This window comes from Cyprinus carpio, chromosome A9, assembly GCF_018340385.1.
Source record: "Cyprinus carpio isolate SPL01 chromosome A9, ASM1834038v1, whole genome shotgun sequence".
NCBI lineage: Eukaryota > Metazoa > Chordata > Actinopteri > Cypriniformes > Cyprinidae > Cyprinus > Cyprinus carpio.
In genome coordinates this window covers 19,679,923-19,698,374 of record NC_056580.1, presented here as the reverse complement: position 1 = coordinate 19,698,374, position 18,452 = coordinate 19,679,923, and the positions used below count along the sequence as shown (strand labels likewise).

Genomic DNA, 18,452 nt, shown 5'->3' with positions numbered 1-18,452 from the left:
TTAAATATTCTATAGTCTTAGATGAAATATTTTGCCAAAAAAAATAATGTTATTCCAAAACCACATTTATTCAAATGTTTTAAATATTATGTTTGTGTTATTTTTGCATGCAGTTTTATTTATAAATCTAATCAGCTGGTTGGTTACTGTAGTCAAAAGTAAAACCAAATGATAAATATTGGTGCAATCCATTAATAAATAAATAAGAAATTATTTATAATAAATATATGACTCTTAACTGTTTATTAAATTATCATAAGTAATTTAATAAAATAATATATCTAATAGGGTTGGTCTTTGCCCAGTATTTTCATAGCTTTCCAACCATCCAATCACCTGCTGGGAAGTTTACAGTAGATCAAATGAACTGCATAAATTATTTAAGTTTCAATATACTCAAAACAAATATTTAAAATGGTTAAAACGTCAAGTAAAAATAATAGAACTAACAATACATCTACACACTATAAAATCAAACAGGTAATACGCCAGGTAAAAAGAATAACATGTGCACAGTTTTCAGTGTAGGGAAGGAGTTTATATATAAAGCTCAGCACACAGTGTTCGAATGAAGCCAACATGGAGAAACATTTTAATGATCAAAGCACGGAATGTTCCGCCAGTTCAGACAGCAAGGACTGCCAGAGGTATGAACGTGACTCTATATTACTGTGATGAAGTGATGCTACTTAAGAATTACAAATCGCTATATCATGGATACTGGAACGATCGCGAGATGGTCCAAAACACCTGTGCGTCAGGTGATGTTTGCGTCATTGTCAATATGAACACTTAAACAAGTAAAAGACATTTCAGAAAATGTCATACGAAGGAAATAATAATGAACTCGTCATAATTTTATGGTGATTCTATTAAATTCATCTTATTTGATGAGTCTTTAAAACAAGTCTTTATGTGTCTGTAGGGTAGACCAATATGGATTTGAGAGATCAGAAGATTTCAGCTATGAATCCTATGAGGATCAGATGTCCAAGCATTTAGCTGTTGTTACTAGAAGGTCAAAGAAGTGGTCGAAACTTTTGCAGCGGACTGTAAAATTGGAGAAAAATGTGAAAGGTAGGCAATTTAATTTAATTAATTTATTTGGTTTTATTTTATTTTATTGAAGTTTTCTTTCACTTTTAAAAGCTGTTATTTTGGGTTTGCAGTGAAGCGTTATGTGAGGAAGGGGGTTCCATTTGAAAATCGCACTCAGATCTGGATGGCAGCTAGTGGAGCTCAGGACCAGCTGGAGAGAAATCCTGGCTGCTATCATTCTATATTAAAGGCTGAGCATGACCCTAACATAGAAGAGGTAATACATGCTAGTAAGTTATTTCTCCAGTCATGAAACCATGTTTTATTTTAATGTCTGATTTGAAATCAGACTGAACAGGACATTTGGGAAAAAATATTTCTGAGAATCAAATTTATTATATATATTTTTTTAGATATGCAAAGAACCTTCCCTGACAACATTCAGTTCCGTGCCTCCTCTTAGCCATGTTTACAAAAAGCCCTGTTTAATGTACTTCTGGCTTATGGACACCACAATAAGGATGTTGGTTACTGTCAGGTACTACTGTCATGTACACAAGCCCTTTTACACACATGGCCCCTGAAAGTGTCACTTGAATCCAGGATGTATTGAGGTTCCTACTGTAGATGAGAATCTAAAAGTTTTGTTGTGTGTATATTAGAGAATAGTCAATTATAACGAGTGAGGAAGTAAGATACTCTTAAACTGCTCTAATTTTGTGTTGTTTATCCTGTCAGTATAATGACTGAACCTGTTGTACCCCTCTGCATTCAAATCAGTAGGCTGCAGAAATGAATCGCTTGTTGCCTTTTTAGGGAATGAACTTCATTGATGGATACCTCCTCATCATCACCAAAGATGAAGAGAAGTCATTCTGGTTAATGGATGCTTTACTTGGCAAGATCTTACCAGGTCGGTCACTTTAACTCACTATCGTATGCAACCAGGACTTCTTCAAAGCATCATGCATTGGTTAATTATTCCATTAATCAAAATGTAATAACTTGTTCCACTTGAAACAACTTTCTTTTGTGGATGACATCACCTAGACCTTGTGGGCGGGGGAAATAATGTTAACCAATAGCCAAATAGAAATTTAGCCATTGTTTTACATTAGCGTCCTAGGTAATTCTATGCTTAAATCTTGCCAATATTTAAAGGGATAGTTCCCCCCTAAAATGTAAATTCTGTCATCATTTACTCACCCTCATGTCACCAAAACTTTATGACTTTCTTTCTCCTGAAAGATAAAACAAAATATTTGAGAATTCATTTGAGTCCATATCGGGGGGGTGGGGGGTTGCAAGTCAAAGGTCACCAAAACCTTTGGTTGTCAATAGCTTGTGTTCGGCAGAAAAAAAGAAAGTCATACAATTTTGAAACGACTTTATGGTGAGTAAATGATGATAAAAATAAAATGTTGTGGTAAACTACTCTTTTAACACAGCAGTTTCATGTGCATGTTCATGTTCATGCATATGAGACATCTGAATATCCTCTTTAAGTTATAAATACTCAGAAATTAGGAATTCATCCTAATTCCATTCTGGATCATGTTCCATCCATATGTTTCATTATTATTATTATTATTTAGACTATTACACACCAACAATGCTGGGGCTTAAAATGGATCAAGAGGTGCTTGGAGAGCTTGTCAGGATGAAGATCCCTGCTGTCTGGCAGGTCATGAATCGGCACGATGTAATGTGGACCCTGGTGGTCTCGCGCTGGTTCATCTGCCTATACGTTGACATACTTCCTGTAGAGGTGAGGATGAAGTCAATGGTTGTACTCTCTGAAAAGAGTTCAATGGTAAACATTGAAATTTCAACAATTTTGAAATTTTATGAAATCATTAGTCGGTATTATGTAGCATATTGTAATGCCAATATTGAATGTAATGATTGGTAGCTATGTGTTTTTCTCAGACAGTGCTGAGAATATGGGACTGCCTTTTTTACGAGGGATCCAAGATCCTGTATCGTGTGGCTTTGATGCTGATTCGTCACAATTAGAACCTCATCTCACAGGCACAGGGTCTCCCAGAAATCTGCGAGCACTTTAAACAGATCACTCACGGGGAGTACGTAGAGGACTGCCACACATTCATGCAGGTAAATTCTGTGGATGCTATTTATTCACCTAGTAATACTTACAGAAGTCTTTATGATGATGTGTTTGTTCTGAAGAATGTTTATTTGTCATCTACCTTCAGAAAATCTTTATGGAGCCAGGAGGTCTCTCTACAGCAACAATTACTAAACTCAGGAAGATGTGTAGGAATCGCATTAGTTCTGCCCAAAACCCTCCTTCACACTAAATGGTGAACATGGACGTACAGTTTTGACAGCATGTGAGATGAGAATCCAGTCATTACTCCAGTCTTCAGTGTCACATGATCCTTCAGAAATTATTTTAATATGCTGATTTGGGAAACAGCATTTGTAATTAAGTTGAAAGCAGCAGTTGTGCTGCTTAATATTAATATTCTATGGAAACCATGATACATATTCTGATTAATAGAAAACCAAAAGAACATTTCTTGAAATAAAGTCTTTAGAAAAATTAGAAATGTCTTTACAGACACGTCTGATCAATTTAATGCATCCTTGCTGAATAAAAGTAATTTTTTTTAACAATAGTTTACCCAAAAATGTTATTTACTGGAGGCATATCATTCCAAACCTGTGTGATTTTCTTTTGTTCTGTCAAACACAAAAGTAGATATGTTGAAGGTGAGTTTTTAGATGAACTATCCCTTTAAGAGGAATATCTTTTTTTATTATTTGCTGACCTGTTGCATTGTTGTTACTAATAACAAGTTTTCTGTTCACATTTACAGTTGATGAAATGTTTTAACTAAATAAAGATATTTACCAAGCAAACTTATTTTTTTGTCATTTACATTCATTTTATTTAGAAACTTAGAATCGCATTCCCTTAAAACAACATGAACTTCGTAGCAATCAAGGCAACACTTTAATATCCACAAAAAAATGTATGCAGTCATTCCATATGAAGGCGCATCAGAAAGGAGAAAAATTCATCCACCATATGATAAAGCATGTTTAACAGTGCACTCCTTGTGTTTGTAACAGTTAACCATTTACCTGGGTCTATAATAGTCTAAACCTACCTCAAGTTATTCAGAACTTCCTGTTGTGTTAGTGTGAATCGTACCCTTTATCCATCCAGTAGTGCAAAACCATAATATTTCCTCACTCTAGAATTTCCCTTTTAACATTTCTGAATGAGTGCAAATACAATGCTAAACGGAAGCAAGCAGGCTATATAGTTTTAATATGTAGTACGAGAGGGAAACAGAGCTATATAGTGATACTGAAGGGTATTCTACTTTAGAAAGTGGATATTCCCTGTCTCAGCAGATCTGGAGAGATCCATGCTAGATGTGGAAATTCTCTTCATTAAAACTTAGTACCAGACTGACATCTGACTGAACACTGTTATGCAAGGCTTTGTTAGCAATAATAAATTAATTATATTTCTCCAATTCGGTATATCTCAAAAGCTGAGTCTTGTATAGTGTTCAACCCCAAATGAGAACTTCACAAATCACAGACAGTAGTTTGAGATCAGGATCAGGTGTTAAATAGTGTTAAATATCTAGTCCCTTTTAGACTCAGCATGTAAGATTAACAACATCATCAGTTTTCCCTAAATCCTTGTATTTATATAAATAAACGCATGAGGTTAAATTTAAGAATATGAGGTACCAAACAGATCGTATGCTTTCTAACCCAGATTAAGCCTTAATGACAACAAACTCCAGGCATTCCTCTAGATAAGCATAATCTGGTTCCTGGAAACAATACCTTAGCATGACCTACAGCCTCAAACACACCTTTGATTTTGCCCTGCACCCTTAAGTATGCAATAATTATACAATGTTTAACATAATACAACAGAAAGTCCAGGAAGCACAGGTCCACCTGAGCGGTGACAGGGTGAGACACCAGAAGAGGGCACAGCAGGTTAAAAACTAGTGTGGTTGAGTCCAGATGAGAACAGAAATCGGTCGTGCCTACACATACTGGCTTAAAGATTACATGAGGTTAGATGGTCTGGTAGCCCGCATGACTTCTGTTCCTGCCAATAACGTAGGCCAGGATCACTATGAGCACAAGAACAGCCAAGGCAGCACCCACAATAATGGGAATCAACATGTCGTCCTCATCTAGCTCACACACCTCAGCTAGAACAAAGTGAGAGGAGAGAGAGGGAGGCAAAAAATAAAAAGTTAAGGAAACTACTATTTAATCACATCAGTATTTCAAGATCTATTAAAAGAGAATATCATCAGTTTTAGTTAACTTTAAAAACCCTTTATATGGACATTCAAAAGTTATTGGGTTTAGCAATGTCACGTTATGACAACCAAGAATCTGATGCTGCCAATTAATCTCAATTTGTGTTGAACCCAGAATATTCTTTGAAGAATTAAAGGACGAAACTGACAAATGGGAAAAGAGAGAGAATAATACCTGCTCCAAAATCTCCATTGACACCGAAAGGCTGCACTTGAAGCTGGAAGGTGCTGAGAGAGAAATCCTGTGTAACGCTCAAGGTCTTCTCTTTCTGACACATATAAGAGTGGCCCAGGGTTCCCACCATGTAGTTCAGAGTGGTGTTCCTGAAAACAATGCGCTCTAGGCAAAACAAAAAACAAAAAGGAATTTGCTCAGCTTTTCACAGAACTAAAACTATTGAACATGGAATATTTAATAGTGACTTACTAGTCATATCAGGCAATGCAGCTGACAACTCCAGCCCACTAAGATGAAACTTGTTTGATGTGGAATTCTGAAAAATGAATTTTATGTTATGATGACACCAACATGGTCTGGATAATTTAAGAGGGCATTAGGGGAAATAATAGGAGGAGATTCGAAACTTACCAAAGAGAAGCTGAAAGTCAGAGTAATGTTGTCCTCAGTGAGTATGAGAGTTGCACTGTCTGGATCGCAGGATCCAGAGAATTTAACCAGGTTTGGATGCAGGTTCAAGACCTCCTGGACAGTCTGAAAAGCAAGGTATGTTCACATTTAGATTACTTTTACAAATGAGGACTAAACCTTCATTATTCTGAATTCCTTAGTCATAAAATAGTCATACAAATCCCTTTATCCCAGCAAATCCCTTTATTTAAATAACAATCCAAGGAATCTTAATAATGGCAAAATAAACGGTATTTATCAAAGAAATTAAGCATACAGGTCCTTTTTCTATGTGTCATCTCAGGTGCATAAGAATGGAAAATTAAAATGTCATTTAAAATAAGTTTGTTTGCTTGCCCACTGAACAGAAAATGAAATATTTACAGAATATTTCAAGCTACTCTTGTCCATTGAAAGTGAAAGTTATATGTGCAAGTACCTTGCCATGAGAGCGCGAAATAAAACTAATTTTGAGCTGCAGTCCCATCCGTGCCAAGAGACAGACAGCGTCAGTGGCATTGGTGACATTGTAACTGCCTCGCTCAGGGGGTCCGGGGGTTGCAGGAGAAGCCGGAGGTGAGCTGGTTTCAGGGGTGACCACAGTGGGTGGAACATCAGCAGTCAAAGTCTGATGTATAGTGAGAGCTGTAATGGTAATGTCATTGTTTTATAAAGCTCTAGATGAGTTGTAGAACTGATTAGGAAGGTGCACTAAGATTTTGCTACACTAAGCTTCATTCCAATAACATAAGTCATTTTAGACTTTATACTGACACCTGACGATATGGATGCATTGCATTTGTTTACTAAATGCTGCTGCTTCACCAAACCAGTTTATTTTTTTTATTTTTTTCTTATCGTAATTATTAAATGAAGCAAACTGTATGACAGACTGTTCAGTTAATGGCAATACGGTGGCGACCCGTCACGTGTACACAGTACGGTTTCTTTTTATTTATACTGAGCCTTACTTTTACATAATCATCTAATATCTTAATTTCATAAACGTTTTCTTAATTTAAAAAAAATCACCATTAAAAATGTATTAAATAAACTGGAAGTCAAAAAATAGCATGGATATTGTAGTGATTTTCAGTCACAGTCATATCTGCAATATGCAAAAACATTTCTCTCCAAATGAGAAATAACGTAAGTCAGCTTTTCTTACACAGCAGACATGTTTAGGCCATGGTTTTGCAGGAATAAACATTATTATTAAAAAAGACAAAAGAAAGCAAAAATAAATGAAAAACATAAATTAAAAAAGAAAAATACTACAGCGTTCTCCATAAATAACGTTATATGGACTTGGACCGTTTCTTATTATTAATTAATTAACCAACCAAAACATAACCAGACTAAATGCTATAATCCTTTAGCCCAAAATCCACTATATGTAAATAAAACTTACCTAACAGCAGGCTAAAAATTGCCCCGGAGCGCCTGTTTTGTTCGCGGATGGTACTTAAAACGTACCTTGCCAAAGTAAAATCAAAAAAAAACAAAACAAAAAAAAATATAAACAAAAACCAGATGATGCCATACAATATCAATATTCAAACTTAACTCTATAACCGTCGTCACAGTGCTGACGTATACAACCTATTTGAGCTGCTGTTGTGCCAAATTTACATCTGATAAACACACCAGGTCAGATTTGTTTAGTTTCTCGAAACCGCAGCAGGAAACACCAGCGTCATGTGAGCGACTGCTAGCATCAAAGCCACGGCAGCAATGCGCATGCGCATTCTATTTATGCAATTTTTATTTATTTATTGTTTTAGAACAGATAGAACACAATGCACCACCGAATAAAGTAATGCTAATAAAGTAATTAAATTATAAAACAATGACTTTCATTTGCTCTCCCAACGTTCACTATTACGCACGACATTTCATGATTTGTCATATTTCATTCATATTTCTGTAAGTGTTGTGATCGATTTTTAGTTCCTGGATAGTCAGTGAGTCAATAATTTAAATAACCGTAAAATACACATTCATACAAACTTTAACAGAATAACAAGCGATTTTTTACAATTATTTTATTTATTTATTTATTTATTTTGCATTTTATTTAGTAGTGGTTAATACTTTGACAATAATAAACAAGTTAGTTATTGCCTAAATTGTATGTTCCCTGTGGTTAAGCTGTACTTAAAGAATGCTGAGATATGGTAAAAACATAGATGCTACATAGATTTAAAAGTAGCTACACATAATCTAAGTAAATTCTGTAAAGAGCAAAGGAATGAGGACACAGGTGTCACATTACAGAGACAGTTTACAAGGACACTAAAGATTTTAGGAACCAGAATGCCATCACAGAATTGTGATACCTGACCTTTTACCCTTTTATGTTGCTTGCAATGGTGTATTTAGAGAGCCTGGTAAAATGGTTTTATGAAATGAATCTAACACTGGCAGCAGTTATGAGGGAGACTGGAGCTAGTGGTCAGTCTTTTCACTACAGTGAATATTTCTCAAGTTAGACTGATTTTGTATAGACATGTGGTAGTGACTTGAAACACTTTAAAGCTATTGAACATTTCCAACTATGTTACCCAGGAAAAAAGATACAGTTCATAGGATCATGTGGAATGTTGTCACTCTATATGAAGGAAGTTGTCACAGTGGAATCTGCTTTTAAAAAAGCTTATTAGACATTTTCAGCTACACTGAAACAGTAAAACATTAAAAAAAAAAAAAAAAAAAAAAAAACTTATTGTAATTAATAAATTTAATTAATTCTGTAGATCTGACATTTATGAAATGAGAAACTATTTCAGCCTTTTGGTTAAAATCTTCCATCATTATGTAGCTGACCCCCAGCTAACAAAAATATGTTGTAAGAATGTTTTGCTAATGTTCTCAATAAGTTATGAAAACATTATTTCTGAATTTTCTGTGAACGTTCAAACATCCAACTTTTCTTCTTGGTTGTGCAAACATTAAAAGAACATTAGATCATTCTGCAAAACATTATAGGAACGCTACTTTTGAATGGTCTCTAAACATTCTGAAACAAGTTGTAACATTTATAAAAGTTTAGACATCCAAACATGCAAACAAAACATTTCAGAAAAAAAAAAAAAAAAAAAAAAACATTTTGTGCTAACGTTTTGAGAACATCAGAGACCACATAACTTCAAACGAACATTATTTTAATGTTACTGTAAGAATGTTTGTTCATAACTTGCCAAAGGAAACTTGCCAAAATGTTAGCCAAAGTTCTGAGAATGAATTTAAACTTGTACTAGTGAATGTGTATAAAAACACACAAATGGCAAATGCAAAACAGCAGGGGGCACAACATGCACAAACTAGCTTGTGTATTGCAAGTTGCAATGTATATTTAATAAAAAAATAAATAAAAAAGACATAAAAAGTAAAATAAAAAGAAAAAAAACACTTTAATTGTTATAAGAATTACAGATGGAAGTTTTTGATTTCTGTTCTGAAGATGTTGCCTGATTTTATTTTATTTTTTCCTTAACTGTTAGAACTAATATTTCTATTGTGTGTGATTTCCCGCGGAAAGGGAAACAAGTTAGTGTCAGATCTGTTATGAATACATCAACCCAATGCTGTTCAAATGGAAAAATCTAACTCAGCAGACAGTGTCTGTGAAGTAACCTGCAATACTGATGAAAGACACATAACTGTTAGCGTGAAAATGGTCTAAAAATATACAGGAAATGCTGGTGAGACTTTTTTTCGAGATGATAGGACAAGAGACTCTTTGGTCAATGCATTGCCATTCACTAAAAAAAAAAAAAAACCCAGGGCTAGGGCCACTTCCTGTAGGTAAAAGACTGACACATTTGAAGCAATCAAAACAGAAAGGCAAAAAACTGTTGCATGTCACTTACAGGCCAAGCAACAGTAAGGTACGGCATCCACAAAAACTTCGTCATTTCGAGGAATGTAATGGAAATGAGCAGGACAATCACTCTATTGTTCTTGGCCTCACATGTGTCCTTCACAGGTAAAATCATTTTTCTTGCTCTCTACATACTTATTGCACAGGGTGTCATACATCTACATACATCTAGCACAGAGTTTTGATGGTATCCTATAGGGGTTGTGAAATCTGTATCCGTCGCTGTCTGGAGTAAATGTTTAGAAATTGAATATTAGAATTTTGTGGGGGGTTTTTTCTGTAAAAAACAGTGAGGTCAAACATCAGGACATCTTCATGTGGTCATTTTAGTTTCCCTGTACAACCAGCTAGTCCTGTAGCATAAAATGTAACATCTAAGACTTGTAAGTGACAACTGTGCAATACACTATTGAGTTTGCAACATCATTTCTGAAAAGATGAAGGGTTTTCAGCATTACTATGTTGATGGTTTGTAACTGTAACATATTCATGTTTAAATGTTGTTTCCTGAGATTAAAAAAGGAGGATCCAAGACAAGCAACTCTAACTCTCTGAAACCCACACAATCTCCTTTGAGAAACTCAAGGTCAGAACTGACAGGATCAGCAAATGGCAGCTTTTCAAAAGTCAACAACACGAATGGCCGCTTTGACACACCTATTGTAGGATACTTTATTATTTTATTTACCAAATTAAATTCAAAACAAATAATAATTAGCAAATATAGTTATTATATATTTCTTATTATTATCACTAATATTATTATTTTATGTGTAGTGGTTTAAAAAGTTCTACTAAAATACAGCAACAAATCATGCAGAAAGTGATTATATATTCAGAAGTAGTAGTAATTGAAAGAGTTGATTAACGCTTTCTACCTGTTCAATACAAAAGCTTTTTAAAGAAAAATAGTATTAGTATTAGTTAGAGGAAGTTTGTTTCTAAATAAAGTGATATTTTAGAAACATACCTGACCTTTACTAGAGCAATATGCCAAAAAGACAACAAACTCATTTTCGATCCCTATTAAATATGTCTGTGTTTGCAGCATAAGTGGAAGAATTTAGATACAAGTTTGAGTCAACAGTGAGAAAAATAGATAACTGATGGCATAGCCCCTTTACATATACATTCTTGAATGTACAACCATTTTAGCCAAAATCCAAATACACATCTACTAGATATTTCTGACATTTGGAACAAACTGCAAAATCGTTGAATCTGTTGAATATGATATCTTAGCAGTCAATATGGCCTAATAAATAAAATAATAAAAAAAACTATTTCTCATTTTCTTAATTCATCATGATTCAGTGTTGCTGTCATACTGAATAGAATCACACTAGGTAAATAACTTAATTTTAATATTAATAGCTTCTTCAAGGTAATCTTTTCTTCATCACTGACAGTTTTACATTTTTAATCAATCTGAAGCACCTCTTTGTGTTTTTCTTTGTTTTCTATTAAGCAAACAAAATTCAGCTAGTGATAACTCATGCATAAGTGATAAATGTACACTGCAAAAAAATATATATATATATTTGCCAGGACATTATCTGTTAATTTTATACAATGCGTTAATGCAATTCGATGCAAAATTCAAATACTGGTGTTTTACAGAAAATTCAGTTATTTTAATACAGTACCAGTAGTTTTAAAAAAAAAAAATTTTTAGTGTATAAAGATTTTATTTGTCTAGACTTATATACTGTATTGATAGTTACTTAGCCCTGGTTTCTGTGTGCAATGATCTTGCAGAAGAAAACTTTTTGCCCCTATGGCATGTGAAAGGTGTGTGGTCAGCTTGCTTCAACCTTCATCCACCAGCCCCCATAAACTCCTATTTGATCTGCAGTGATGCAATGGGGGCTTTACTGTTTTGTGCTCATTCTTGCACTTATTTAGACCCATGCAGAGAAACCACTGAACAAGATGACACACACACATTTAAACGGAGATCACAGAGAGACAGACAGAGGAGCCTGGGCCCCTTCTGCCTCGAACAGGAAGGCATGAGTGCAGTTTTTTTCATACAGATTTGTTCTGTGAAAAAACTAATTACGGATGAGAGTGAGGAATGAGACTCATCCCTTTTACATTTAATTATGCAAGAAGTTTCTAAAATAATATTTCAGTAGTTTAAGATCACAGTACATGCACATCATACGATGTGCCGAATAAACTCTGTCAACGAAGTATACAGTACGGTGCATGTGTATTTTTCTAACTCTTGTCTATTTATCTAAACATTACGCATAGATTTATATATTGCAACAGCAGTAAAGTGGTGACTAGACCAAAGTTTATTTGATTCATGCTTGCATTACACAGTTTTTTCTCTCTCAATTACTTCAATGTTTTTATTTGTCCTAACGATAGGTAAGAATTATTAGTGCAGAAATGTCTTAATATCTTTGAGAACTGATTACAGTTAAAAGTCATTGATTAAAGTTAAAAGTCAAGTTAGATATTGAAGTTTATCCATAAACAGCTTGCTAAATTAATAGATCGCAATGCAATGCTTGTAAAGTATTTGGATGTCTTCCAAATACATACCAGAGGAATAATGATGAATGCGGTATATATTGTGCATGCAAAATTCTCTACATCTAAGTGCAATGTAACTCAACTTTTGTGTGTTTAATTGAATTTCAGTTGTTTTTACTACTGGTTTTGTGCAGTTATGACAAACCATGGTGCAAAAAGTGGTATTTTGAAGATTTTCATATAGACATTTACCTTATTTCAAGTCACGCTCGTTAATAATTATGCTTTATTAGAAAATGCATTTAGACTTTTTGGTTCACAATCAAGACATCTATATATCTATTTAGATTATTCTGTTAAATAAAAGAGTCCGCGGCATATTAAGCAGTCCGACTAAATGTTCCATACATGTGCACTGTTTTTATTTATTTATTAATTTTCTTTGAAAAGGGACAGTATACTATTTTTATTAAATGTTTCCATTCAGTGCATTGTACCGGATTTTACCAGAGACTAATTTTCATTTACTTTAAAAAAATGACCCAAAATAAATACTACACAATACGTACAATACATTAAGAAACCTTATGTAATATTTACACTAAAATGCATATAATCTATATTTCAGCTTTGTTGGATTTGCTTTAAAATTTCAGTAAGTTTTAACTGGTCTCTGTAGTTTGATATAAAGTTGTAAAGCCAGTTTGCATTCTACTCATTTAATCCAATAAATGCAAGCAGATCATTTGTGTGCCACTTTTGGGATGCCCCTGTTTAAACTCAAATTTTAATAGGTTTTACAAGAATTTCTAACAAGAAAGAAAACATCAGAGAAAGTCTTTGTATATGAATCGCTGACTCTAGAACTAGACATGAAAGCCTTGGGATCGGAAAATTGTATTAACATCCCATAGACATTTAGGCATATACAATTTTTCAAATGTTTTCCAACTTCTTAGGTGCCATAAAGCTAAATTAACATCTTAATGTAATCTAAATACAGAGTTTTTTCTTTTTTTATTTGTAAGGTGGTTTAGGTACTAGTGGTGCTTCTCGTAAACTGTTTTTTTCTCTCATTCTTCCATCCTCTTATGTATTTTTAAACATAACATTACAAAACCAACTAAGCAGGGAAAGGAAAAAAAGAAGTCAAACATTACAGAATATCTAACAAGAACAAGCCATCAAATTCGAAATACCATGTTTACTTTACGAAAAGTCTGTTTAAAAATGTTTGTTCTATTTGCAGAGGCCACGTCTGCGAGTGACCCAACGTATTGCTATGTTTTAGATGTTTTCCTGCTGCTGTATTCTATCCTTTTTACTGCGCTCTACTTCAGAGAGAAGGTAAGTTGAGCCCTAGCATGCACCATTTGCTCCAAATGAAGAAATTTACCTCACGGTTTTAACCGCTAACCTGTGTTCTGCCTTGTACGGCTTAGTTTACAAGAGAAGGGCCTGTTCCTCCAGATCCTGCGTCACCGGCCCGTGACCCCAATGAGCCTGTCTATACAGTGAGTTCTCATTAATAAATATCTCCCAAACAGAGCTTCATGTTCAAGGGTCAAACATACTTCATGTGTTGATGTGTATTCCATTGAATGGGTCATTCATACTATGAAGTGCATTTTTTATCTCCCTGTCATGGGTGTAATATCTGATAAAATATTAAAACGCCTAATATTTATAGATTAGTTTTCTTGTATCTCGGAGCCACAATTAAGTAAACATTGGTAGGAGTTTTAAACAATTTCACTACTTTGGTTTGAACTTAATTTTGGTTTGTTGCCATATTTGTGATGTGCATGGATGCACTACTGAAAATAAGTAAATAAAGTTCCTTCTTTTTTCTTACTAATCAAAAACGTTATATAGGCTAATACAACAAGTAGGCCTATGCTAGGCTATTATTATCGCCATCTGTTATATCCCAAAAACTCGAATGGTATTTTGCCAACCTTATAACAGCTAAAATCCAACTTTAAATATCAAAGAAAACACTAACATTGTTGTGATATATGTGTAATGTGTAAAGACATAATAAAGTGATAAATATAGGCAGTTTTAATACCTTCTACTATTGGTTGCATATGGTTACAACACTATTTGTTTATGAGAGGCTGTTTACCGTACAAATATGCACCCTGACTTATTTTTAATCTGACATTTTGTGGTTAGTGAAAAGGTTGAAAAACTCAAATTAAATGTTAATACTTTAAGGTAAACACAAATATATGTAGGCTAGGTACTTTTTTCATTTTGACCTTTTTTTAAAGTCTCAGATGGCCAGAGCTTTTTCAAGTCGGGTTCAACCCTTAATTAAGCATATTTATTTTGAATCGTAACAAAATTCAAAGTACTGCCTAACTGGAATGACCCAGATAACACTAAGGCAACGTGTGTGTTGTATTTCTCAGGATCTGGATCTGCCTCAGATGAATTCTGATTACCAGCAACTGGATAGACCGGTGAGATTATTTGATGTTTTCATTTATTGTAAGTACATTTACATTAGCCACGATGGCAGTTAGAGCATAGCAGTGCATTAACTGCACATTAATGCTATCTAGTGTGTTGTACACTTTACTTCCTGCCTTGATCTCCAATCTTGTTTGTAATAACTCAAACAATGATAAAAATCAAAGATAAAATCATAAAGGTAAAAAATGCAGTTCTTAAATTTAAAAAAGAAGGGGGTTTTGTTTTTTTATGTCTACCAATATCTACATGTTTCAGATTAGAAGACGAGAACCAGAGACACATTACCAGGTCAGTAACACTTGCTTGCAAAAAAGGATGAGAGTAACAGATAAAACCTGCTGCCCTCCTGTGGTTGTTTACACTTGAGCACTTATATGTAGTGCTTTGCAATGGTGGTTGGTGTATTTACTTTGGTCTGTGTATTTTCTAGGAACTGAGAGCACATACAAGTGATGAATACCAGGAAATAAGAACTAAGGGAAAAAAAGTAAGTGTATCTAGCCAACGAACATGAGAGAAGTGTGTGGGTTGTGGGGTTAGGAAGTGTTTTGATGTGAGGTTTACCCAGTGGTGTGATGCATAATATACTTACTGTGCTCAATTGCCAAATCGATATAAATATAATTTTTCTATTTCTGTCTGCAGCCTCGCAAAGGCAAGAACCAATCTAATGAGGTAGTGTACAGTTCATTTTAAACCCTTGGTTTGATATGTACCTCAGTGGCATTCATATATTTTTAAACATAAAAATACATTTTTATGACCACCTGGTATATAACAATCATCTATTTTGCAAGTTTCTATTCCCAAATGTATCATCTTAATTGTCTTATAAGTGTTCTAGGTAGGTTTAAAACAGACTACAGTTTTGTATTCACCAGTGCAAGTCATTTGTTTATTCCTTTAAAGGGTCGAACAGGGAGAAACAGGGATGCAGCTGAGGCTATGGAGATGGAAACTTTTCCCACTGCAACATTGCACAATTAACACAGTTAGCACAAGCCCAGGAGCAACTTGTATCTGCCAACTAACAGACAAATTCTGTATCTTTGTTGGATGCATTTATATGCCTTTTTTTTGTTACTTTGGCTAACCTGTATTTTGTAGTCTCGCATACACTACCATTCAGTGGTTTGGTGTAGGTAAGATTTTTACTACTACTGTTTAGCAAGGATGCATGAATTTAATCAAAAGTGTCAGTAAAGACGTGTTTAAAATGTTAAAAACGTCTTTTCAAATAAGTGCTGTTCTTTTGAACTTTCTAGTTTTCATAAAAATATTAAGCAGCACAACTGCTTCCAACATAATAAAAAAAAAATATGCTTTTTAGCACCAAATCAACATATTAGAATACATTCTGAAGGATCATGTGACACTGAATTCTGGAGTAATGACTGTTGAAAATTCAGCTTTGCCATAACAGGACTAAACAATATTTCAATATATATTAAAATAGACAAGTTATTGTAAAATTGTATTATTGTTGTACAGTACTACTGTTTTGCTCTATTCTAATTAATTAAATGCATCTTTGGTGAGCATAAGAGACTTTTCAAAAACATTAAAAATCTTGCAGACCCCAAACTTTTGAACAGTAGTGTGTTATGCATGTACAGATGCATTTTTTTAATACAGGATATTGAATGTTAATGCAAGGTATGAACAGATCATTCTTGATACATTTTATAAAGACAATTTAAGTACAAAACCTCTGTCTGGAGAGGTAGTACTGTTATTTTATACATATTTTTTGTACGTAAAATTGCATGTTTTGTGTGAACTATTGTAAAGCATTAGGTTAAAAATAAACTAAAATTGATATCAACTCCATTCATTTATCAACAGGATCCAAAAGATGACAAATATTTAAAGACCAAAGACATGTTAGAATATTAAAACACTTGGAAAATGGTTTAATGATGTTTACAACAAAAAAGAACTGTACAGTTACAGTGAAAGATTATCCTATATATATATATATTATATATAGATATAATATATATATATATATATATATATATATATATATATATATATATAATATAATATAAAAAACAAACAAAAATACAGCAGACAAATGCATCAAATCTACCATGTATCCTGATTCACATACTTATATTCTACACGATCATTCAGATCTAAGCTACAGTGATGTAGCCATTTAGCGTTCAGTCTTGGGTGTATGTTCTCTTGATAACAGGCCAGGAATGGCACTAGAGTTCAGGTCTGTAGTGATACTCAGCATCCAACCAATCATCACTATTACAACAGAGAGTTACAGCGTTCCAAAGGGAGATAAAGAAGTACAATCTACAGTATGTGACCAGGTGAGAATGGAACACATTCCTTGAGCTTCAGCCGTAGGAAACATGGAAATGAGAGTACAGAGAGGGATTTATTTTGAAATCAGTGACCAAAGTATTATGTACATAGTCTTTTTTTTTTTTATCTTAGTCTTTTTTTCTTTTTTGTCTTAAAAACAATGATAAGTTGGGCAGTGAAACTGATATCACATACACTGACACATCCGAAAACATACAAAAATACTATTTCTTTCACCTACAGTAAGACAGTTTTGCAGTTAAATTCCATGCTGTGACAGAAAAAGAGCAACAGATCCAACGAACAAGAAAATTAAAAAAAAAAGACAAACTTTTTTTTTTTTTTTTTTTTCATAAGCATCTCAGAAAAATACCAAAATATACATCTAAGCTTTGGAATTACTGAGGTTAGGACTACTGTCAGGGCTGGGTTCTGTTTCTTAATACACAAGCTGCAGGGTTTGGGAAGGAAGAGGAAAAAGAACAGAGTAATCTTTGGTATCTGCATTTGTAAAACATTTCATATTTGGATATTTTTGCTTTGGGATAGAGCTTATAGTTGCTTTCGACTCTCCACTCGGCATAAAACTATTAAGATCCATCTGAAAAGGACCGTGTCGAACAGACGCTGCCCTTGTAGGATGGAGGACAACAATGCATAGTTGCACAGCTGATCAAACCAATTGAAATCATGATAACATGGAAACAGCAAAGATAGATAAAAGACATCGACAGAACATCAAAACCATGGGATGACGGCACCTAAAAGATGACTATGGAGAGACGTTGCATGTTTTCTGAAGACAATCATAGAAACAGTGTTGCCTTGCTGCAGCCACAGAGTGGAACTCCAGAGGACAGTTTATCCTGAGCAGGTTGCAGTGAACCCAGGACATCCTTCAGCGTGTATTAATAAACATCACCCAGCCCATGAGGGGTTACTGTAAGTCCTTTCCAGAAGCTGGCAGAGCCGTTTTGCTTCCTCTTTCTACTAAACCCCACCCACTTGGCCACATGAGTGACCAATGATGTAAAACCACAAGCTGATGGTTGAGGCAGGGCACTAGAAGAGAGAGTTTAGTCCATACAATCACTTTGAAAGTCTTTGGTTACCACTGAGGAGGTGAGAAACAAGCAGACTGCAAACCCAGAAGAACGAGTGCCACAAACCCTGTGTCAAATAAGGGTAGGGGGTTCATGAAGAAGACGACTGTCGAATCATAAAAAAGCTCTGGTATAAAATTATGAGCTATAGTGTGAACTTAAATTTGTATCAAAAGCAAAAT

At 34.3% G+C, this 18,452-nt stretch overlaps 2 protein-coding genes and 1 pseudogene across 2 annotated transcripts; 2 read left to right on the top strand and 1 right to left on the bottom strand.

The window, feature by feature from the left end:
• The first annotated feature begins 158 nt into the window (after positions 1 to 158).
• On the top strand, positions 159 to 3,699 carry LOC109096371 (annotated as a pseudogene).
• Positions 3,700 to 3,928: 229 nt separating this feature from the next.
• LOC109096817 (lysosome-associated membrane glycoprotein 1-like) lies at positions 3,929 to 7,888 on the bottom strand. Its single transcript, XM_019110475.2, has 7 exons — positions 7,884 to 7,888; positions 7,406 to 7,470; positions 6,434 to 6,639; positions 5,956 to 6,078; positions 5,794 to 5,860; positions 5,542 to 5,706; positions 3,929 to 5,252 (listed from the first exon to the last, which is right to left on the bottom strand). The coding sequence occupies exons 1-7, from the start codon at positions 7,886 to 7,888 to the stop codon at positions 5,113 to 5,115; spliced, it is 771 nt and encodes a 256-aa protein (XP_018966020.2). The 3' UTR covers positions 3,929 to 5,112.
• Positions 7,889 to 9,772: 1,884 nt separating this feature from the next.
• On the top strand, positions 9,773 to 16,127 carry LOC109096818 (T-cell surface glycoprotein CD3 zeta chain-like). The gene is made up of 8 exons (XM_019110476.2): positions 9,773 to 9,982; positions 13,614 to 13,711; positions 13,807 to 13,878; positions 14,782 to 14,832; positions 15,101 to 15,133; positions 15,276 to 15,332; positions 15,491 to 15,520; positions 15,755 to 16,127. Exons 1-8 carry the CDS (start codon positions 9,856 to 9,858, stop codon positions 15,830 to 15,832), a joined length of 546 nt encoding a protein of 181 aa, XP_018966021.1. The 5' UTR covers positions 9,773 to 9,855; the 3' UTR covers positions 15,833 to 16,127.
• Positions 16,128 to 18,452: the final 2,325 nt, after the last annotated feature.

Excerpts from the sequence above, each read along its gene's own strand:
- LOC109096817 (XM_019110475.2), bottom strand. Across the intron at positions 5,861-5,955 it reads TGACTTTCAGCTTCTCTTTG|AATTCCACATCAAACAAGTT; the intron begins GTAAGTTTCGAA and ends TTCATTTTTCAG. Across the intron at positions 5,707-5,793 it reads TGCATTGCCTGATATGACTA|AGCGCATTGTTTTCAGGAAC; the intron begins GTAAGTCACTAT and ends TGTTTTGCCTAG.
- LOC109096818 (XM_019110476.2), top strand. The coding sequence starts at position 9,856 with ATGTCACTTACAGGCCAAGCAACAGTAAGGTACGGCATCCACAAAAAC. Across the intron at positions 9,983-13,613 it reads CTCACATGTGTCCTTCACAG|AGGCCACGTCTGCGAGTGAC; the intron begins GTAAAATCATTT and ends TTCTATTTGCAG. Across the intron at positions 13,712-13,806 it reads CGCTCTACTTCAGAGAGAAG|TTTACAAGAGAAGGGCCTGT; the intron begins GTAAGTTGAGCC and ends TGTACGGCTTAG.